Here is a 23,886-nt window from a genome sequence, read left to right on the forward strand (position 1 = left end):
CAACCAATACAATTAGAGCATGCTAGCTAACTCACTCTTACAGCAATAACATACAAAAGCAAATCCCAGGATGCCCCAAATATCTAACAGGTACCGTACACATATATACACCAGGACTTGTGCAACAGTGTAACTTTAGACCGTCCCCTCGCCCATACCCGGGCAGGAACCAGGGACCCTCTGCACACAGACAGCAGTCACTCACAAAGCATCGTTACCCATCGCTCCACAAAAGCCGCGGCCCTTGCAGAGCAAGGGGAACCACTACTTCAAGGTCTCAGAGCAAGTGACGTCACCGATTGAAACGCTATTTAGCGCGCACCACCGCTAACTAGCTAGCCGTTTCACATTCGTTACACAGGTATCTAGTGAACTCATACACATTGTAAATATGAAAATAGAATACAGTATTTCAGAACGTGACATACCGCTTGCATGTCAATATCAGACTGGGAAGAATTGACGTTTGCGATCTCCCCCTATCTGCAAGCATGACCAATAGCATAACTCCTTATTGATATGTAAATTCAATAAACCAATAAGAATACATAAACATCAAATACATATTTCTGCAGTGTCAAGTGGAATCATAACCAACCCTGTTACACGTACTCCAGCCCGAAATGTACTTGATGAACCTCACAGGACATACAACAAAACATTTATTTTCCTTATCCCACTTTTACTGAACAAGTTAAATGTTGATGAAATAACTCCTACATAATGAATGAACCCAAGCCATCGCATAGTTTGCAAACAAAACAAGCATAGTGATGTAAGTAAAAGTGATGTAAGTATCTAGGCAGCAAAAATAGACTTAACTCGAATTGGATACAGCACTGTAACGATATGCGCTGAGAGTCAGGAAGCAAGTTCAGGGAGTGAGTGTTTTAACAAATGAAACATAATACAAAACAAGAAACACGAACAACGCACAAACAGGAAACTGAAACAGAAACATTGATGCCTGGGGAAGGAACCAATGGGACTGACATATAGGGCAGGTAATCAAGGAGGTGATGGAGTCCAGGTGAGTGTCATAATGCACTGATGAGTGTAACAATGGTGACAGGTGTGCACCATAACAAGCAGCCTAGTGACCTAGTGGCCGGAGAGGGAGCACATGTGATAAGCACATAGCTTATCTGCGTATTTTTCAAGTCCTTTCAGTTTTTGGTACGTGTAGGCATTATACTGTAACAATACAAAAGAAGTTGAGAAATTATTATTATTTTTCAAATGAGGCTAAAGTACTGTATATCCATTTCCATTCCATGGACAGACAAATGCTGCATACTGTCAAACCCTGATCTGTTTCACCTATTCTTTGTGCTTGTCTCAACCCCCTCCAGGTGCCGCCCATCTTCCTCACTACCCCCAGTGTATTTATATGTCATGTTTGTCATTTATTATCATGTCTTGTCCCTGTGCTCCCCATGCTATTCGTTTCCCTCTGCTGGTCTTATTTGGTTCTTTCCCTCCTTCTATCTCTCTCCCCCTCCCTCTCTCACTCTCTCGCTCTCTCTTCTCTCTATCGTTCCGTTCCTGCTCCCAGCTGTTCCTATTCCCCTAATCATCATTTAGTCTTCCCACACCTGTTCCCGATCCTTTCCCCTGATTAGAGTCCCTATTTATTCCTTTGTGATCCGTTCCTGTCCCGTCGGTTCCTTGTATTGTATTCACCATGCTGTGATTGCGTTTCGCCCTGTCCTGTCGTGTTTTTGCCGTGATTGTGTATCGCCCTGTCCTGTCGTGTTTTTGCCTTCATCAGATGCTGCGTGTGAGCAGGTGTCTCTGTCGACTACGGCCTGCGCCTACCCGGCGACCTGCAGTCTGTGGCCGCTTCTCCAGTTGTTTCCCCTCTACAAGTCTAGAGGATTTCTGTTATTCCGTTTTGGACTTAAATAAACTCTGTTTCTGTTAAGTCGCTTTTGGGTCCTCTTTCACCTGCATGACAGAAGGAACCGACCAAGGAATGGACCCAGCGACTACAGACGCTCGTTACACTGCCGTCAAGATCCAAGGAGCCATGCTCGGCAGACACGAGCAGGAATTGTCCGCTGCTCGCCATGCCGTGGAGAACCTGGCCGCTCAGGTTTCCGACCTCTCTGGACAGTTCCAGAGTCTACGTCTCGTGCCACCTGTTACTTCCTGGCCTGCCGAGCCTCCAGAACCTAGGGTTAATAACCCACCTTGCTACTCCGGGCAGCCCACTGAGTGCCGCTCCTTTCTCACGCAGTGTGAGATTGTGTTCTCTCTCCAACCCCACACATACTCTAGAGAGAGAGCTCGGGTTGCTTACGTCATTTCACTCCTTACTGGCCGGGCTCGAGAATGGGGCACAGCTATCTGGGAGGCAAGGGCTGATTGCTCTAACAAATTCCAGAACTTTAAAGAGGAGATGATTCGGGTTTTTGACCGTTCAGTTTTTGGTGGGGAGGCTTCTAGGGCCCTGGCTTCCTTATGCCAAGGTGAACGGTCCATAACGGATTATTCCATTGAGTTTCGCACTCTTGCTGCCTCTAGTGAGTGGAACGAGCCGGCGCTGCTCGCTCGTTTTCTGGAGGGACTCCACGCAGTGGTTAAGGATGAGATTCTCTCCCGGGAGGTTCCATCAGATGTGGATTCTTTGATTGCTCTCGCCATCCGCATAGAACGACGGGTAGATCTTCGTCACCGGGCTCGTGGAAGAGAGCTCGCATCAACGGTGTTTCCCTGCTCCGCATCGCAACCATCTCCCTCCTCTGGCTTTGAGACTGAGCCCATGCAGCTGGGAGGGATTCGCATCTCGAATAAGGAGAGGGAACGGAGGATCACCAACCGCCTGTGCCTCTATTGCGGAGTTGCTGGACATTTTGTTAATTCATGTCCAGTAAGAGGCCAGAGCCCATCAGTAAGCGGAGGGCTACTGGTGAGCGCTACTACTCAGGTCCCTTCATCTAGATCTTGTACTACTATGTCGGTCCATCTACGCTGGACCGGTTCGGTGCTACATGCAGTGCTTTGATTGACTCTGGGGCTGAGGGTTGTTTCATGGACGAAGCATGGGTTCGGAAACATAACATTCCTTTCAGACCGTTAGACAGGCCTACGCCCATGTTTGCCTTAGATGGTAGTCATCTTCCCAGTATCAAATTTGAGACACTACCTTTAACTCTCACAGTATCTGGTAACCACAGTGAGACTATTTCTTTTTTGATTTTCCGTTCACCGTTTACACCTGTTGTTTTGGGTCATCCCTGGCTAGTATGTCATAATCCTTCTATTAATTGGTCTAGTAATTCTATCCTATCCTGGAACGTTTCTTGTCATGTGAAGTGTTTAATGTCTGCCATCCCTCCCGTTTCTTCTGTTCCTACTTCTCAGGAGGAACCTGGCGATTTGACAGGAGTGCCGGAGGAATATCATGATCTGCGCACGGTCTTCAGTCGGTCCCGAGCCAACTCCCTTCCTCCTCACCGGTCGTATGATTGTAGTATTGATCTCCTTCCGGGGACCACTCCTCCTCGAGGTAGACTATACTCTCTGTCGGCTCCCGAACGTAAGGCTCTCGAGGATTATTTGTCTGTGTCTCTTGACGCCGGTACCATAGTGCCTTCTTCTTCTCCGGCCGGGGCGGGGTTCTTTTTTGTTAAAAAGAAGGACGGTACTCTGCGCCCCTGCGTGGATTATCGAGGGCTGAATGACATAACGGTTAAGAATCGTTATCCGCTTCCCCTTATGTCATCAGCCTTCGAGATTCTGCAGGGAGCCAGGTGCTTTACTAAGTTGGACCTTCGTAACGCTTACCATCTCGTGCGCATCAGAGAGGGGGACGAGTGGAAAACGGCGTTTAACACTCCGTTAGGGCATTTTGAGTACCGGGTTCTGCCGTTCGGTCTCGCCAATGCGCCAGCTGTTTTTCAGGCATTAGTTAATGATGTTCTGAGAGACATGCTGAACATTTTTGTTTTTGTCTATCTTGACGATATCCTGATTTTTTCTCCGTCACTCGAGATTCATGTTCAGCACGTTCGACGTGTTCTACAGCGCCTTTTAGAGAATTGTCTCTACGTAAAGGCTGAGAAGTGCTCTTTTCATGTCTCCTCCGTTACTTTTCTCGGTTCCGTTATTTCCGCTGAAGGCATTCAGATGGATTCCGCTAAGGTCCAAGCTGTCAGTGATTGGCCCGTTCCAAGGTCACGTGTCGAGTTGCAGCGCTTTTTAGGTTTCGCTAATTTCTATCGGCGTTTCATTCGTAATTTCGGTCAAGTTGCTGCCCCTCTCACAGCTCTTACTTCTGTCAAGACGTTTTTTGAAGTGGTCCGGTTCCGCCCAGGGAGCTTTTGATCTTCTAAAAGAACGTTTTACGTCCGCTCCTATCCTCGTTACTCCTGACGTCACTAGACAATTCATTGTCGAGGTTGACGCTTCAGAGGTAGGCGTGGGAGCCATCCTATCCCAGCGCTTCCAGTCTGACGATAAGGTTCATCCTTGCGCTTATTTTTCTCATCGCCTGTCGCCATCTGAGCGCAACTATGATGTGGGTAACCGTGAACTGCTCGCCATCCGCTTAGCCCTAGGCGAATGGCGACAGTGGTTGGAGGGGGCGACCGTTCCTTTTGTCGTTTGGACAGACCATAAGAACCTTGAGTACATCCGTTCTGCCAAACGACTTAATGCCCGTCAAGCTCGTTGGGCGTTGTTTTTCGCTCGTTTCGAGTTTGTGATTTCTTACCGTCCGGGTAGCAAGAACACCAAGCCTGATGCCTTATCCCGTCTGTTTAGTTCTTCTGTGGCTTCTACTGATCCCGAGGGGATTCTTCCTTATGGGCGTGTTGTCGGGTTAACAGTCTGGGGAATTGAAAGACAGGTTAAGCAAGCACTCACGCACACTGCGTCGCCGCGCGCTTGTCCTAGTAACCTCCTTTTCGTTCCTGTTTCCACTCGTCTGGCTGTTCTTCAGTGGGCTCACTCTGCCAAGTTAGCTGGTCATCCCGGTGTTCGAGGCACTCTTGCGTCTATTCGCCAGCGCTTTTGGTGGCCGACTCAGGAGCGTGACACGCGCCGTTTCGTGGCTGCTTGTTCGGACTGCGCGCAGACTAAGTCGGGTAACTCTCCTCCTGCCGGTCGTCTCAGACCGCTCCCCATTCCTTCTCGACCATGGTCTCACATTGCCTTAGACTTCATTACCGGTCTGCCTTTGTCTGCGGGGAAGACTGTGATTCTGACGGTTGTCGATAGGTTCTCTAAGGCGGCACATTTCATTCCCCTCGCTAAACTTCCTTCCGCTAAGGAGACGGCACAAATCATTATTGAGAATGTATTCAGAATTCATGGCCTCCCGTTAGACGCCGTTTCAGACAGAGGCCCGCAATTCACGTCACAGTTTTGGAGGGAGTTCTGTCGTTTGATTGGTGCGTCCGTCAGTCTCTCTTCCGGGTTTCATCCCCAGTCTAACGGTCAAGCAGAGAGGGCCAATCAGACGATTGGTCGCATACTACGCAGCCTTTCTTTCAGAAACCCTGCGTCTTGGGCAGAACAGCTCCCCTGGGCAGAATACGCTCACAATTCGCTTCCTTCGTCTGCTACCGGGTTATCTCCGTTTCAGAGTAGTCTGGGTTACCAGCCTCCTCTGTTCTCATCCCAGCTTGCCGAGTCCAGCGTTCCCTCCGCTCAAGCGTTTGTCCAACGTTGTGAGCGCACCTGGAGGAGGGTGAGGTCTGCACTTTGCCGTTACAGGGCACAGACGGTGAGAGCCGCCAATAAACGCAGGATTAAGAGTCCAAGGTATTGTTGCGGCCAGAGAGTGTGGCTTTCCACTCGCAACCTTCCTCTTACGACAGCTTCTCGTAAGTTGACTCCGCGGTTCATTGGTCCGTTCCGTGTCTCCCAGGTCGTCAATCCTGTCGCTGTGCGACTGCTTCTTCCGCGACATCTTCGTCGCGTCCATCCTGTCTTCCATGTCTCCTGTGTTAAGCCCTTTCTTCGCACCCCCGTTCGTCTTCCCTCCCCCCCCTCCCGTCCTTGTCGAGAGCGCACCTATTTACAAGGTACATAAGATCATGGACATGCGTTCTCGGGGACGGGGTCACCAATACCTAGTGGATTGGGAGGGTTACGGTCCTGAGGAGAGGAGTTGGGTTCCGTCTCGGGACGTGCTGGACCGTTCACTCATCGATGATTTCCTCCGTTGCCGCCAGGATTCCTCCTCGAGTGCGCCAGGAGGCGCTCGGTGAGTGGGGGGGTACTGTCATGTTTGTCATTTATTATCATGTCTTGTCCCTGTGCTCCCCATGCTATTCGTTTCCCTCTGCTGGTCTTATTTGGTTCTTTCCCTCCTTCTATCTCTCTCCCCCTCCCTCTCTCACTCTCTCGCTCTCTCTTCTCTCTATCGTTCCGTTCCTGCTCCCAGCTGTTCCTATTCCCCTAATCATCATTTAGTCTTCCCACACCTGTTCCCGATCCTTTCCCCTGATTAGAGTCCCTATTTATTCCTTTGTGATCCGTTCCTGTCCCGTCGGTTCCTTGTATTGTATTCACCATGCTGTGATTGCGTTTCGCCCTGTCCTGTCGTGTTTTTGCCGTGATTGTGTATCGCCCTGTCCTGTCGTGTTTTTGCCTTCATCAGATGCTGCGTGTGAGCAGGTGTCTCTGTCGACTACGGCCTGCGCCTACCCGAAGCGACCTGCAGTCTGTGGCCGCTTCTCCAGTTGTTTCCCCTCTACAAGTCTAGAGGATTTCTGTTATTCCGTTTTGGACTTAAATAAACTCTGTTTCTGTTAAGTCGCTTTTGGGTCCTCTTTCACCTGCATGACATTATACCTGTGTTCTCTGTTTTTCTGCTACCAGTTCATTTTGTTTTCATAACAGCATTTTTTCCCGTGCTCCTTTCCGTCTCTAGTTCCTGTTTCTAGCTTTCCTGGTTTTTGACCATTCTGCATGCCCTGACCCTGAGCCTGCCTGTCATTCTGTACCTTGTCACACCACCCTGGATTACTGACCTCTGCCTGACCCTGAGCCTCCCATTCTGTACCTTTCGGACTCTGCTCTGGACTACTGACCTCTGCCTGCTCTTGACCTGTCGTTTGCCTGCCCCCCCTGTTGTAATATACTTTTGTTACTGCAAAACTGTCTGCATCTGGGTCTTCTCCTGAGCCTTGACACACACTGATGTATTAGGATTGTGTCAGTAAATTACCTTATTTCGTATGCTACTGCTACTGGGAGCAGCATAGAGCATTTTCGAGAATTGGGGAATTGGGACCCATTGATTTTCTAGTGCTCCAGTTCTGTCACTATTTCTGTACTGTTAGAGGGTTTATGATATATTGGGTGGGAAGACACTTGACTGGTGATGCTTACATCACTGACACAATACACTGGATCAAGTACATGGAACTAAAATTAACTTGAAGTTAAAGCTGCTTACCTGTGTCCACTTGCAACAAAAAAAATGTAGGGCTCAATTCCCTCAAAAGCTGAAATTGTTTTCTGCCCGAGAAACCAGGTGTGTGTGCACTCTCCTTCCAATCAGTAACATTCATCAAGTCAAGAAAAACATAGTGACTGCATAACATAAAGGGTTTAGATGTGCAAACTTGAAATAATATGTATCTTATGCTCTCCTGTTTGTCACACAACTGACTTAGATTACTCTATGTCTAAATGTTTACACACAAGTATTTTAAGTTAGGATTTATCCTTGAAAGGTCACATAAACACTACTTATCCTTGGTATGAATTGATAGAATAATGTAAAGAATATATATAAAATAAATGGCAAGTAAACTGGTAGGCTCACTCTGGAGAAATGGGAGTTCACTAAAGTTGATAAGAGTAAAGTAATAAGGAGATTTACAGCTCTTCTGCTGATCTTTACAGTTAGTGTCATGTTTTGTCATATATTGTCATGTCTTGTCCTTGTGCTTCCCCTTCTGTTCGTTTCCCCCTGCTGGTCTTATTAGGTTCTTTCCCTCTTTCTATCCCTCTCTCTCCCCCTCCCTCTCTCCCTCTCTCTCTCTCTCTCTATCGTTCCGTTCCTGCTCCCAGCTGTTCCTCATTCTCCTAACTACCTCATTTACTCTTTCACACCTGTCCCCTATTTTGCCCTCTGATTAGAGTCCCTATTTCTCCCTCTGTTTTCCGCTTCTGTCCTTGTCGGATCATTGTTTGATGTTTGCTGTGCTGTGTTCTTGTTCCGTCGTGTTTTTGCCTTCTTCAGATGCTGCGTGTGAGCAGGTGTCTATGTCAGTTACGGCCGGTGCCTTCCCGAAGCGACCTGCAGTCTGTGGTCGCGTCTCCAGTCGTTCCTCTCTACTGACGAGAGGATTTCAGTTTTCCTGTTTGTATTTTCCTGAGATAATTTCCAGGATTATCATTTTTGTTAAAGACTGGAATAAAGACTCTGTTTCTGTTAAGTCGCTTTTGGGTCCTCATTCACCAGCATATCAGAATGATCCGACCTAGAATGGACCCAGCGACTACGGATTCTCTCTACTCTACTGTCGAGTTCCAGGGAGCGATGCTCGGCAGACACGAGCAGGAATTGTCTGCTGCTCGTCATGCCGTTGAGACCCTGGCCGCTCAGGTCTCCGACCTCTCAGGACAGTTTCAGAGTCTTCGTCTCGTGCCACCAGCTACTTCCTGGTGTTCCGAGTCTCCGGAACCTAGGGTTAATAACCCACCACGTTACTCTGGGCAGCCCACTGAGTGCCGCTCCTTTCTCACCCAGTGTGATATTGTGTTCTCTCTCCAGCCCAACACATACTCAAGAGAGAGAGCTCGGATTGCCTACGTCATATCACTCCTTACTGGTCGGGCTCGGGAGTGGGGCACAGCTATCTGGGAGGCAAGGGCTGAGTGTACTAATGATTATCTGAACTTTAAAGAGGAGATGATACGGGTTTTTGATCGTTCTGTTTTTGGGAAAGAAGCTTCCTGGTCCCTGTCTTCCCTATGTCAAGGTAATCGATCCATAACGGATTACTCTATAGAGTTTCGCACTCTTGCTGCCTCCAGTAACTGGAACGAGCAGGCGTTGCTCGCTCGTTTTCTGGAGGGACTCCACGCTAAGGTTAAGGATGAGATTCTCTCCCGGGAGGTTCCATCCAGCGTGGATTCTTTGATTGAACTCGCTATTCGCATTGAACGACGGGTAGATCTTCGTCACCGAGCTCATAGAAGAGAGCTCGCGTTAACTGTGTCCCCCCTCTCCCCGACACTACCATCTTTCCCCACTGACTCAGGTGTTGAGCCCATGCAGCTGGGGGTATTCGCACATCTCGACTAAGGAGAGGGAACGGAGAATCACCAACCGCCTCTGTCTCTATTGCGGTTCCGCTGGTCATTTTGTCATTTCATGTCCAGTTAAAGGCCAGAGCTCATCAGTAAGCGGAGGGCGACTGATAAGCGCTACTACACTGTCCTCTCCGTCAAGTACCTGTACTACCTTGCCGGTCCATCTACGCTGGACCGGATCGGCAGCTTCCTGCAGTGCATTAATAGACTCTGGGGCGGAGGGCTGTTTTATGGACGAAGCCTGGGCTCGGGAACATGACATTCCTCTCAGACAGTTAGGGGAGCCCACGGTCATGTTCGCCTTGGATGGTAGTCCTCTCCCCAGTATATTATGTGAAACACTACCTTTAACCCTCACAGTATCTGGTAACCATAGTGAGACCATTTCTTTTTTGATTTTTTGTTCACCTTTTACACCTGTTGTTTTGGGTCATCCCTGGCTAGTGTGTCATAATCCTTCTTTTGATTGGTCTAGTAATTCTATCCTTTCCTGGAACGTTTCTTGTCATGTGAAATGTTTAATGTCTGCTATTCCTCCTGTTTCTTCTGCTCCCTCTTCACAGGAGGAACCTGGTGATTTGACAGGAGTGCCGGAGGAATATCATGATCTGCGCACGGTCTTCAGTCGGTCCAGAGCCAACTCCCTTCCTCCTCACCGGTCGTATGATTGTTGTACTGATCTCCTCAAGAAGCGTTTTGCATCCGCTCCTGTCCTTGTTGCACCTGACGTCACTAAACAGTTCATTGTCGAGGTAGACGCGTCGGGGTGGGCGTGGGAGCCATTCTGTCCCAGCGCTCCCATACTGACGATGGGGTCCACCCTTGCGCGTATTTTTCTCATCGCCTGTCGCCGTCGGAACGTAACTATGATGTGGCTAACCGCGAACTGCTCGCCATCCGTTTAGCCTTAGGCGAATGGCGACAGTGGTTGGAGGGGGCGACCGTCCCTTTTGTCGTTTGGACTGACCAAAAGAACCTTGAGTACATCCGTTCTGCCAAACGACTCAATGCGCGTCAAGCTCGTTGGGCGTTGTTTTTCGCTCGTTTCGAGTTCGTGATTTCTTATCGCCCGGGTACTAAGAACACCAAGCCTCATGCTTTATCCCGTCTCTTCAGTTCTTCTGTAGCGTCTACCGATCCCGAGTGGATTCTCCCTGAGGGGCGTGTTGTCGGGTTGAATGTCTGGGGAATTGAGAGACAGGTCAAGCAAGCACTCACTCACACTCCGTCGCCGCGCGCTTGTCCTAGTAACCTTCTTTTCGTTCCTGTCTCTACTCGTCTGGCTGTTCTTCAGTGGGCTCACTCTGCCAAGTTAGCTGGCCACCCCGGCGTTCGGGGTACGCTTGCTTCTATTCGCCAGCGGTTTTGGTGGCCTACTCAGGAGCGTGACACGCGCTGTTTCGTGGCTGCTTGTTCGGACTGCGCGCAGAATAAGTCCGGTAATTTTTTTTCTGCTTCTGCTCCTGGTCTTGCTGGGTCTCAGTCTGTCCCCAGCCACCACATCTCTCCTGCCCTTGCTGTGTCTCAGTCTGTCCCCTGCCACCGCATCTCTCCTGGTTCTGCTCCTGCACTTGCTGTGTCTCAGTCTGTCCACAGCCACCGCCTCTCTCCTGTTCCTGGTCTTAGCCTTGCTGTGTCTCAGTCTGTCCCTAGTTGTTACTCTCCTGGCCTGTTTGGTCCTGATTGCTCTAACGCTTACAGTTCTCTACCCGTGTCTCATTTTTATAAGAGTAATAGCCCTAGATTCCCTCTTCATCGTCTCCCGTTACGGTCCTGAGGAGAGGAGTTGGGTTCTTTCTCGGGACGTGCTGGACCGTTTGTTGATCTATGATTTCCTCCGTTGCCGCCAGGGTTCCTCCTCGAGTGCGCCAGGAGGCGCTCGGTGAGTGGGGGGGTACTGTCATGTTTTGTCATATATTGTCATGTCTTGTCCTTGTGCTTCCCCTTCTGTTCGTTTCCCCCTGCTGGTCTTATTAGGTTCTTTCCCTCTTTCTATCCCTCTCTCTCCCCCTCCCTCTCTCCCCCTCTCTCTCTCTCTCTCTATCGTTCCGTTCCTGCTCCCAGCTGTTCCTCATTCTCCTAACTACCTCATTTACTCTTTCACACCTGTCCCCTATTTTGCCCTCTGATTAGAGTCCCTATTTCTCCCTCTGTTTTCCGCTTCAGTCCTTGTCGGATCATTGTTTGATGTTTGCTGTGCTGTGTTCTTGTTCCGTCGTGTTTTTGCCTTCTTCAGATGCTGCGTGTGAGCAGGTGTCTATGTCAGCTACGGCCTGTGCCTTCCCGAAGCGACCTGCAGTCTGTGGTCGCGTCTCCAGTCGTTCCTCTCTACTGACGAGAGGATTTCAGTTTTCCTGTTTGTATTTTCCTGAGATAATTTCCAGGATTATCGTTTTTGTTAAAGACTGGAATAAAGACTCTGTTTCTGTTAAGTCGCTTTTGGGTCCTCATTCACCAGCATATCAGTTAGCCCTCACTGTTTTGACCAAGATATGATGATGGCACCGGAGGGGAAGGCTGCCAGCTTAACGGCTCTTAACCAACAATGCTATTTAGTTTGTTTTTTTCACATTGTTCGTAACTTGTTTTGTGCATAATGTTGCTGCTACCATCTCTTATGACCGAAAAGAGCTTCTGGACATCAGAACTGCGATTGCTCATCTCAAGATGGACAAAGAGTTCTTCAATGAGTCGGACGGGGAGGGATATAATACAGACATCCGACCAGGCCCAGATCCCCATTATTCACTGGACAAGGAAACTGATTTAGCGGAAAGAGATCAGGGTGCCTTTTGAGGATCAGGCGACGAGGGGCTAATCTGCCCTTGCCTTCCGTCCTGCTAGCTAATGTTCAATTGCTGGAAAATAAATGGGACGAACTGAAAGCACGTTTATCCTACCAACAGTATATTAAAAACTGTCATATCTTATGTTTCACCAAGCCGTGGCTGAACGACAACATTAAGAACATACAGCTGGCGGGTTATACACTTTAGAACAGCAGCCTCTGGTAAAACACGGGGTGGGGGCCTATGCATTTATCTAAACAACAGCTGGTATACAATATCTAAGGCAGTATCGAGGTTTTGCAAGCCTGAGGTAGAGTATCTATCTAAATACAGATGAGTTTTCATCTGTATTTTTCATAGCTATCTTACATACCAGCACAGACTGATGCTGGCACTAACACCTTTAAAAAATATATATATTTAACCTTTATTTAACCAAGTAGGCTAGTTGAGAACCAGTTCTAATTTGCAACTGCGACCTGGCCAAGATAAAGCAAAGCAGTTCGACACATACAACAACACAGCGTTACATGGAATAAACAAACATACAATCAAAAATACAGTAGAAAAATCTATATACAGCATGTGCAAATGAGGCAGGTGTCACGAATATTACCGAAGGTGACTCCCCTTCTTGTTCGGGTGGCGCTCGGCGGTCGTCGTCACCGGTCTACTAGCTATCACCGATCCGTTGTTCTGTGTTCCTTTGGTTTTGTCTGATTGGTAGCACCTGTTTCTTGTTTGGTTGTTAGGGTAGGGTTATATATAGTTTGTTCAGCCCGCTTCTGTTTCGTGCGGGCTTGTTCGTCTGTTCTTTGTTTGAGTGTATTTTGTTTGTATTTGGGTTTCACGCTGTCCGTTTATATTTCTGTTCATTTGTTTTCCTACTATTGTTCATGTTATTTATCCGGGACATTAAAGCGTGTTTTTTCCAACATCTTTTGCTCTCTGCGCCTGACTCCACACCTCCTCACTCATCTGCCGTAAACAGAAGCCCGCACCACGGTATGGAGTCAGCAGGAGCAGCGACCACTCCTCTTCCCACTATGGAGGAGAGAGTCCTTCATCACACGTCCATCCTCCATCGCCTAGGATCAGCGATGGAACAAATGATGGAGAGGATGGATCGTTGGGAGAGGAATGGTCTCCCTACTACCCCACCGACCCTCCCACCAGCAACTCTACCATTTCCCCCATCTGGATCCGGTTCCAGCGTTCTGCGCATTACGCCTCCGAGGGAGTACGATGGAGCAGCGACGGGGTGCCAGGGATTCCTGCTTCAACTAGACCTCTACCTGGCCACCGTTCGGCCGGCTCCCTCATACGAGGAGAGAGTGTGGGTCCTCATCACATGCCTTACGGGTAGAGCCCTGGAGTGGGCTAATGCGGTCTGGAACTGGCCCGACTCAGCGAAGGACAATTACCCGTAGTTCACCCGCCGTTTGAGGGCCGTGTTCGATCTCACTCCAGAAGGTCGTGCGGCGGGTGAGAGATTGTTCCATCTCAGACAGGGGACGAGGAGCGCGCAGGACTTCGCGCTGGAGTTCCGAACCTTGGCCGCTGGAGCAGGGTGGAACGACAGGGCCCTGATAGACCATTACAGATGTAGCCTGAGAGAGGACGTCCGCAGGGAGCTGGCCTGTCGGGACACTACACTTAGCCTGGATGGACTGATAGACCTGTCGATCCGGTTGGACCATCTGCTAGCTGCTCGCGAACGTTCTGAAAGGGTCCTGTCAGTTCTACCTCCTGACCCTCTTGTTCCTATCCCGATGGAGCTAGGAGGGACCGCGTCTAGGGAGATCGGAGGAGGAAGCTCCTCCTGTACCAGTTGTGGCCGGAGAGGGCACACGTCTGGTCGGTGGAGGAGGAATTCATCTGGGAATCGAGAAGGCAGGCAGAACACTCCTCGGTCACCCCAGGTGAGTAAGCACCACACTCTCCCAGAGTTTCCTGTTGGTCACATGTTCTTATTAATATGTTTCCTTAATTATTCTCCTTCTCTCCAGCATAAGGCACTGGTAGATTCAGGCGCAGCTGGAAACTTTATAGATCGCGGACTCGCTCAGAGGTTGAGGATTCCGTTAGTAAAAGTAGACCCCCCTTTTACCGTGCACTCTTTAGATAGTCGACCATTAAGGTCAGGGCTGGTGAGGAAAGCCACAATTTCGTTGGAGATGATTACGCAGGGGAATCACAAGGAGCGAATTAGTTTGTTCCTTATCGATTCGCCTGCGTTTCCAGTGGTACTGGGAATTCTCTGGCTAGCTATTCATAATCCTACGATTTCGTGGAAACAGGGAACTCTACAGGGGTGGTCTGATGAGTGTTCAGGCAGGTGTGTAGGGGTTTCCATCGGTGCAACAACGGTGGAGAATCCAGACCAGGTTTCCACCGTGCGCATTCCAGCTGAATATGACGATTTGGCTATCGTTTTCAGTAAAAAGAAGGCGACCCAATTACCACCCCATTGGCAGGGGGATTGCGTGATAAACCTCCAGGGTAACGCTGCACTCCCTAGGAGTCATGTGTATCCTTTGTCCCAGGAGGAGACGGTGGCTAGGGAAACTTATATCACCGAGGCTCTGGGACAGGGGTACATTCGGCCCTCCATGTCACCTGTCTCTTCGAGTTTATTTTTTGTGAAGAAAAAAAAGATGGTGGTTTGCGTCCGTGTATTGATTATAGAGGTCTAAATTCCATCACGGTGGGTTTTAGTTACCCACTACCTCTCATTGCTACGGCAGTGGAATCATTTCACGGAGCGCAGTTCTTCACTAAACTGGATCTCAGGAGTGCTTATAATCTGGTGCGTATTCGGGAAGGAGATGAGTGGAAAACTGCATTTAGCACTACTTCTGGCCATTATGAGTACCTCGTCATGCCATACGGTTTAAAGAATGCTCCAGCTATATTTCAATCCTTCGTGGATGAGATTCTTAGAGACCTGCACGGACAGGGTGTAGTGGTGTATATTGACGATATTTTGATCTACTCCGCTACACGCACGGCGCATGTATCTCTGGTGCGCAAGGTTCTTAGACGACTGCTGGAGCATGACCTGTATGTGAAGGCGGAGAAATGTGAGTTTTCCAAACAATTAGTTTCCTTCCTGGGTTATCGCATTTCCAGCTCTGGGTTGGTAATGGAGGGTGACCGCGTAAAGGCCGTGCGTAATTGGACGACTCCGACCACGGTAAAGGAGGTGCAGCGGTTCTTGGGGTTTGCAATTACTACCGGAGGTTTATCCGGGGTTTTGGTCAGGTAGCTGCCCCTATTACCTCACTGCTGAAGGGGGGGCCGGTGCGTTTACAGTGGTCAGCAGAGGCGGAAGGAGCTTTTCATAAGTTGAAGGCGATGTTGTTGGCTATGGTTAAGGCCCTGAAGGTGTGGAGACACTGGCTTGAGGGGGCTAAGCACCCTTTCCTTATCTGGACTGATCACCGTAACCTGGAGTATATCCGATCAGCTAGGAAATTACAACCTCTTCCCGTTCCACAACGGCCGTGGACCCATCTATCGGTGGATTTTCTTACTGACCTTCCCCCCTCTCAGGGTAACACAACGATCCTGGTCATTGTGGATCGGTTCTCTAAGTCGTGTCGTCTTATCCTATTGCCCGGTTTCCCTACGGCCCTACAGACTGCGGAAGCTCTTTTCACCCATCTCTTCCGGCACTACGGGGTGACTGAGGATATAGTTTCTGATCGGGGCCCCCAGTTTATCTCCCGTGTTTGGAGGGAATTTATGGAACGTCTGGGGATCTCGGTCAGCCTGACCTCAGGGTATCACCCGGAAAGTAATGGGCAGGTGGAGAGAGTGAACCAGGAGGTGGGTAGGTTTCTGCGGTCGTATTGCCAGGACTGGCCAGGGGAGTGGGCGAGATATATTCCCTGGGCAGAAATAGCCCAGAACTCACTAAGCTACTCCTCTACCAACATGTCACCATTTGAGTGTGTGTTGGGGTACCAGCCAGTCCTGGCACCGTGGCATCAGAGCCAGACTGAAGCTCCTGCGGTGGAGGAGTGGGTGCAGCGCTCTAAGGAGACCTGGAGGGCTGTCCAAGAGTCATTACGCCAAGCGAGTGTAAGGCAGAAGAAGAGCGCTGACCGTCACCGCAGTGAGGCCCCCGTGTTTGCACCTGGGGACAGGGTTTGGCTCTCGACCCGAAACCTGCCCCTCCGCTTGCCCTGCCGGAAGCTGGATCCACAGTGTATAGGGCCATTTAATGTCCTGAGGAGAATAAACGAGGTTTGTTATCGATTATTACTTCCTTCGTATTATCGTATTAATCCCTCGTTTCATGTGTCTCTTCTCAGGCCGGTGGTAGCTGGTCCCATGCAGGAAGGTGAGGTTCCGGAAGTTCCTCCGCCCCCTCTGGACATCGAGGGGTCCCCGGCGTACAAGATACGAACTATTCTGGACTCGAGACGCCGGGTGAGGGGCTTGCAGTACCTCGTTGACTGGGAGGGGTACGGTCCGGAGGAGAGGTGCTGGGTTCCGGTGAGGGATATTCTAGATCCATCTATGTTGAGAGAGTTCCATCGCCTCCGTCCGGATCGCCCAGCGCCTCGGCCCCCGGGTCGTCCCCGAGGCCAGCGTCAGGGGGGAGGTACTGTCACAAATATTACCGAAGGTGACTCCCCTTCTTGTTCGGGTGGCGCTCGGTGGTCGTCGTCGCCGGTCTACTAGCTATCACCGATCCGTTGTTCTGTGTTCCTTTGGTTTTGTCTGATTGGTAGCACCTGTTTCTTGTTTGGTTGTTAGGGTAGGGTTATATATAGTTTGTTCAGCCCGCTTCTGTTTCGTGCGGGCTTGTTCGTCTGTTCTTTGTTTGAGTGTATTTTGTTTGTATTTTGGGTTTCACGCTGTCCGTTTATATTTCTGTTCATTTGTTTTCCTACTTTTGTTCATGTTATTTATCCGGGACATTAAAGCGTGTTTTTTCCCACATCTTTTGCTCTCTGCGCCTGACTCCACACCTCCTCACTCATGTGCCGTAACAGCAGGATAAGAGAGGTAAGGCAATAAATAGACCATGGTGGCGAAGTAATTACAATATAGCAATTAACCTTTTTGCGATAGGGGGCAGCATTTCACTTTTGGATGAATAGCGTGCCCAGAGTGAACTGCCTCCTACTCTGTCCCAGATACTAATATATGCATATTATTTAGAGGTCGACCGATTATGATTTTTAAACGCCGATACCGATACCGATTATTGGCGGCCCCAAAAACCCGATACCGATTAATCGGCCAATTAATTTTTTTTTTTGTAATAATGACAATTACAACAATACTGAATGAACACTTATTTTAACTTAATATAATACATCAATAAAATCAATTTAGCCTCAAGTAAATAATGAAACATGTTCAATTTGGTTTAAATAATGCAAAAACAAAGTGTTGGAGAAGAAAGTAAAAGTGCAATATGTGCTATGTATGAAAGCTAACGTTTCAGTTCCTTGCTCAGAACATGAGAACATATGAAAGCTGGTGGTTCCTTTTAACATGAGTCTCCAATATTCCCAGGTAAGAAGTTTTAGGTTATAGTTATTATAGGACTATTTCTATCTATACCATTTGTATTTCATTAACCTTTGACCATTGGATGTTCTTATATGCACTTTAGTATTGCCAGTGTAACAGTATAGCTTCTATCCCTCTCCTCGCTCCTACCTGGGCTCGAACCAGGAACACAATGACAACAGCCACCCTCAAAGCAGCGTTACCCATGCAGAGCAAGGGAAACAACCACTCCAAGTCTCAGAGCGAGTGACGTTTGAAACGCTATTAGCGCGCACCCCGCTAACTAGCTAGCCATTTCACATCGGTTACACCAGCCTAATCTCGGGAGTTGATAGGCTTGAAGTCATAAATAGCTGCTGGCAAACACACGAACGTGCTGTTTGAATTAATGCTTATGAGCCTGCTGCTGCCTACCACCACTCAGTCAGACTGCTCTATCAAATCATAGACTTAATTATAATATAATAAACACACAGAAATACGAACCTTAGGTCATTAATATGGCCGAATCCGGAAACTATCATCTCGAAAACAAGACGTTTATTTTTTCAGTGAAATATGGAACCGTTACGTATTTTATCTAACGGGTGTCATCCATAAGTCTAAATATTCCTGTTAAATTGCACAACCTTCAATGTTATGTCATAATTACGTAAAATTCTAACAAATTAGGCAGCCCAAACTGTTGCATATACACTGACTCTGCGTGCAATGAACACAAGAGAAGTGACACAATTTCACTTGGTTAATATTGCCTGCTAACCTGGATTTCATTTAGCTAAATATGCAGGTTTAAAAATATATACTTCTGTGTATTGATTTTAAGAAAGGCATTGATGTTTATGGTTAGGTACATATTGGAGCAACGATACGCACCACATTGATTATATGTAATGTAGGACATGCTAGATAAACTAGTAATATCATCAACCATGTGTAGTTAACTAGTGATTATGATCGATTGATTGATTGTTTTTTTATAAGATAAGTTTAATGCTAGCTAGCAGCTTTAATGCTAGCTAGCAACTGGATTACTGCATTCGTGTAACAGGCAGTCTCCTCGTGGATAGAACATTGTAATAGTTAACTGTAAGGTTGCAAGATTGACTCCCCTGAGCTGACAAGGTGAAAATCTGTCGTTCTGCCCCTGAACGAGGCAGTTAACCCACCGTTCCTAGGCCGTCATGGAAAAAAAGAATGTGTTAACTTTTTAAACCTTTATTTAACCAGGTAGGCTAGTTGAGAACAAGTTCTAGGCAACTGACTTGCCTAAATCAAATCAGTGTCCAAAAATACTGATTTCCGATTGTTATGAAAACTCGAAATTGGCCCTAATTAATCGGACATTCCGATTAATCGGTCGATCTCTAGTGTGTACGGCCCAGTACATCACCGGGGCCAAGCTTCCTGACATACAGGTCCTCTATACCAGGCAGTGTCAGAGGAAGACCCTAAAAATGGTCAAAGACTCCACCAGCCACCCTAGTCGTTGACGGTTCTCTCTGCTACCGCACGGCAAGCAGTACCGGAGCACCAGGTCTAGGTCCAAGAGGCTCCTAAATAGCTTCCACCCCCAAGCCATAAGACGCCTGAACAACTAATCAAATGACTATCCAGACTATTTGCATCCCCCCCCCCCCCCTCCCCGGAATGCTGCTGCTACTCTCTGTTATTATCAATGCATAGTCACTTTAATAACTCTACCTACATGTACATATTACCTCAATTACCTTGACACCGGTGCCACCGCACATTGACTCTGCACCGGTACACCCTGTATATAGCCCCGCTATTGTTATTTCCTGCGACCAGGGTTCCTGCCTCTGTCACTGGAGTACTCACCTCAGTAAACATCAGAACAGCATCATTCATCAGGGTTTCCCACTCTCCAATGTCAAATACTTTTCAATGACTTTCCAAGGACGAAGGTTTTTCACCCACTGGTGATCATATAAAGTCCCAAATAGACCACATCCTGATCCTGTTCCAATTAAAAAATGAGGGCCAAGCCTTGTATAATGACAATGATTTACTAAGCTTTTGCCACAGTGAAACGTTGCACCTGTTGTTATTCAGAGGGAGCAAAATTAATACAAGGAAGCATTTTACATTCAAAGGCGTCAATGTTCCACAGGTTCAAAACCTTAACATATCTGGCCAAGAGATAGGTTTGTTTCTTTGGCACATGTGCTTGCAGTTCCAGAATGGGTTCATTCACTGTACCCAATGTCCATCTTGTCTGGCCAACGGTTGTCTAGCTTTAATCCAACCTGGAAACAAGGGTAGACTCATAACAAATCTATAAACAAAACTACGGTATATATAGATTGTAACATTTACATGTTACACTGTTAAGTGTCTCAGTCATGTAAGTGTACCCACGTTTTGCAACCCCACCATAGGGAAGAAGGAGAAGTAGGTCGTTGGCTGTTTTGATGCTAAATATTTTCTGCCACTGCTCCCTGAGGGGAAAGAGTACTGCACCGAAGAGCAGCGTTACACTGCATATTGATTGACTTCCAAAGACCAGAAAGGCTATGCTTCTTTTGGAAGCAAAAGGCAAAGGTGTCATGTCAACACTTTGGTTATACTGAAAATACAAGTGAAGAAAATAGGATTCAGTTATTTTTATTGAACTTGTGTTTAAAATAAGTGCTTTGTTTTGTCTGGAACAAATTGACAGGTAAGGGCTTAAGGTGGACCAAAATGGCCTCAGTCAGTCGCAAGTCGCAAGACATTGCTAAAAACGTCAGTAAAGAGGAAATAGAAATAGATCATCATAAAAACTAGTTAACGATCATAATGTATAATCATCCACCACCTTAAAATAAAACAGCTAACTAAATGCATGGCATGATTATTTGCGGCAGAGTTGTTGTGATATTTGACCATAGTAAAAAGTGTATAGATAGACCAAAGAGGTAGATGGAAAGGAAGGTTAGAACCATCAAACAGTATATGCTGTGAACAAGACATTCTGTATCACACAGTCCTTGCCAGTAGGCATGGATAGGAAGAGAGCCTTTCTGTATGTTTCATAAAAGCAAAAACCATTCGTGGAAAAAAAAGGAGTAGTGTTCGAGGTTGGAACTGCAGAGCCACCTAAGTACAGCCATTCAGCCATTACGTGTCAAACATTTACAGTTGCACTCCTCTTCTCTGGATAAAAAATACCTACATTCACATGCATGGGTACTATCTGCATCCAATTGGCATGTGTAACTAACCAACCACTACAAAGAACCCAGTCAGGTAAAGAAACGAAAAAATGTCTGTGGTGTGACAGAACATAATGGGGAGAAAGAGATAGAGTGAGAGAGAGATCCTATATGATTTCTCAGCCAGACTATGGAAGCCAATGCTGAGCCAATAGCTCTTGACGTGGCTGAAATCGGTCAGGTCTGCCCAGCTTACATAAAGGCTTGGGAACATGGACGCTGTGCAGCCCAACAAGGGGGAGGGAGGGAGGTCTCACAGCTGAAACAGAGGGACAGGAGGGGACAACAGGCTGGGAGAGCAGAGCAGAGCAGAGCAAGCAGACGTCACATGGGCCCAGAACTGACAGACAGACATCACATGATCTCACACAACTCAGATATGTTTGACTGACTGAAGCAATTGAGGGGAATTATTAAAAGGCATCTAGACCTATAGATTTTTTTTATTTGTTTTAGTCAGAAGATTGGTGACATCGTAATAGGCCTTGGACATGCATGATGTTATGGACATAAGCACAACAGTCACAGTTAGGCAGCCATACTGTTAACCAGTAACACATTTGTTAAGTCATTTTCTGTGATTTTTATCACATATCTTGCTGTGCATGAACCATGTAACTAAGGTAAAAAATTTCACATAAAGGCCTAGTAGTTACTCTTACTGTAACTAATTCAGTGACTGCAGAGAGAGATAGGTAACAATTACTCTAACTTAAAATGTCCTTTCAATGTTAATTACAGGTTTAGTTAATATGTCATTACAATTATGTCATTTGTTACACTGTTGTTACCACAGCAGTAGCCTGACGACTCGCGCTAAATTCTGCGTTCGCAACATACTTCAATCTGAGACTGCCATCATAGAAGTCGTTCGTAGTGACGAGGGGCACGAGGGGTATTGTACAAAACAAAGTCATCAGAGATGGGATGGTGTCTAACAAATCAGATTACAAAAGCCAATGACACATTTTCAACCCGTCGCTTTACTCACTTGTGTTCTTGCTCTGGCCCAACCCATCGGTTTCAGGACCAAACAGGCGGCCCCAAATGTGTTCACATTCGGTGAAGGGTCGGGGAGGTATTCAGATCCAGACTCATTGCGGAGTAGAAAATCATATCCGTGGGTGTGACGTAGCATTTGGCCCGTAGCAAGGACTCTATGTAGCCATGCAACTAAATGAGGAAATCCTGAATCTCTAAGTTATTCTGCCATAAAATGTTCAAAACTCAGAATAAGTAGCTTTAACTCTCAACTCCTGAAAATCCAAAAGACAGGCCAAACACACCACAGGGCCGGATCAGCTTTTCAATCCAAAAAGCCTTTTTGCGCTGGATTTAGCCATCATAGGTCAGTTATGCATCCCCACATCTGATTCATCTTTCATTAAATACAGAAGACACCTGAAGTATTGTGGAATGACAGAGAGCATATAACTCAACACTTCACCAACAAATCCAATGGAGTGCTGATCATAGTGAATATTTGCTTGTTTTAAAATGACACTAGTACAAATAATTGGATATACCTATATCATAAAGATATATTACCATGTTATTGATATATGTATGTGTGTATGTGTGTATGTGTGTATGTGTATGTATGTATGTATGTATGTATGTATGTATGTATGTATGTATGTATGTATGTATGTATGTATGTGTGTGTGTGTGTGTGTGTGTGTGTGTGTGTGTGTGTGTGTGTGTGTGTGTATGTATGTATGTATGTATGTATGTATGTATGTATGTATGTATGTATGTATGTATGTATGTATGTATGCCATCATTGTAAATGGGAATTTGTTCTTAACTGACTTGCATAGTTAAATAAAGGTTAAATAAATTTAAAAAACAATTGGTTTAATGTATGTGTGTGTGTGTGTGTGTGTGTGTGTGTGTGTGTGTGTGTGTGTGTGTGTGTGTGTGTGTGTGTGTGTGTGTGTGTGTGTGTGTGTGTGTGTGTGTGTGTGTGTGTGTGTGTGTGTGTGTGTGTGTGTGAGTGATTGAATTGCAAGCAAAACCATTCATACAGATGATTCAACATCGCATTTAACATATTGGCAGACTATTTAACATAGCCTACCTACATTCTATTATCAAAGAAATAGCACATATGACTGAGATGGGGTTACAAGGTTACATGGTTTGTTCACTGCAAGTAACCCCCCCCCCCACACACACACACAAACAAACACACACTGGCAGTTGTCTAAACCACATTTGTTACAATATTATATGCTATGAAGCAGATACATTTCTATAACATACTGTATACTGACTACAGGTAGTTTAGGAGTCAAAACTTGTGGTAAGAACCATTAAAATGACTGAAGCACTGTTTTACCTATAGATATACTGTATTTCCTTGGAGTATTTTATCTAACGTTAGTTTTTTCTCTCACAGAATTTCATCAGACTTTGATGCATACAAAATAACGGCGTTACAATTGTGACAGTCCCCCAGAAAGCATTTACTGTTGTCACATTAAAAAATAAAAAATAAAAACGACTTATTTACTTTTACACTACCATCACAATCCACCCCACTCCTAGATGTACATGATATTTGCGCAATTTCTTACGATATGAATAATTGATGGTGTATAATTAATGGATTTATGGTGAGAGTTTATTCACAATGACAATCATCCATGAACGTTTTAATTATGCATTCAGACGAGAAAAAGAAAAAGCAGCATTCTCTCTTACCTTCGACAGCCCCTACCATTGGAAATATCCATAAACAATATAAGATATCCATAACAACGGCAATACTTGGCATTTTGGCTGTAAAAAGCCAAGGTATTCATAGAAAACAGGTCCACCAGCGGGCCATTGACAGCGAATGAATCTACAAGAAGCGCAAACCCACACAGCCAATGATTAGAACGAACCGCTTTTGAAGGGAGAACACGCGTCTAAAGCCAAATTTGGGCGAAACCAAAGGGAATCATGCAAAGGGGTCGGGCAATGTATCTGTAGTTTGGAGATGGCTGCAGTTTTCATTTACAAGATACCTCTGAATTGAGAGTGTAATAATTGTTGTATTTAATATATGTTGTAATTAAATA

The 23,886-nt window shown here is 46.8% G+C and overlaps 1 protein-coding gene across 4 annotated transcripts in view; it reads right to left on the bottom strand.

Annotated features, from left to right (window-relative positions):
* Positions 1-23,681, bottom strand: part of LOC124031805 (ephrin type-B receptor 2-like) — an 83,678-nt gene extending 59,997 nt beyond the window's left edge. For all 4 annotated transcript variants that reach the window (XM_046343485.1, XM_046343483.1, XM_046343484.1 and 1 more), the window contains exon 1: positions 23,525-23,681. In XM_046343485.1, coding sequence (XP_046199441.1) covers positions 23,525-23,597 — 73 coding nt within the window. In that variant the 5' untranslated portion in view covers positions 23,598-23,681. The remainder of the gene's footprint in view (positions 1-23,524) is intronic.
* Positions 23,682-23,886: the final 205 nt, after the last annotated feature.

The sequence above is a fragment of the Oncorhynchus gorbuscha genome, linkage group LG03 (assembly GCF_021184085.1).
Source record: "Oncorhynchus gorbuscha isolate QuinsamMale2020 ecotype Even-year linkage group LG03, OgorEven_v1.0, whole genome shotgun sequence".
In the NCBI taxonomy this organism is placed as follows: domain Eukaryota; kingdom Metazoa; phylum Chordata; class Actinopteri; order Salmoniformes; family Salmonidae; genus Oncorhynchus; species Oncorhynchus gorbuscha.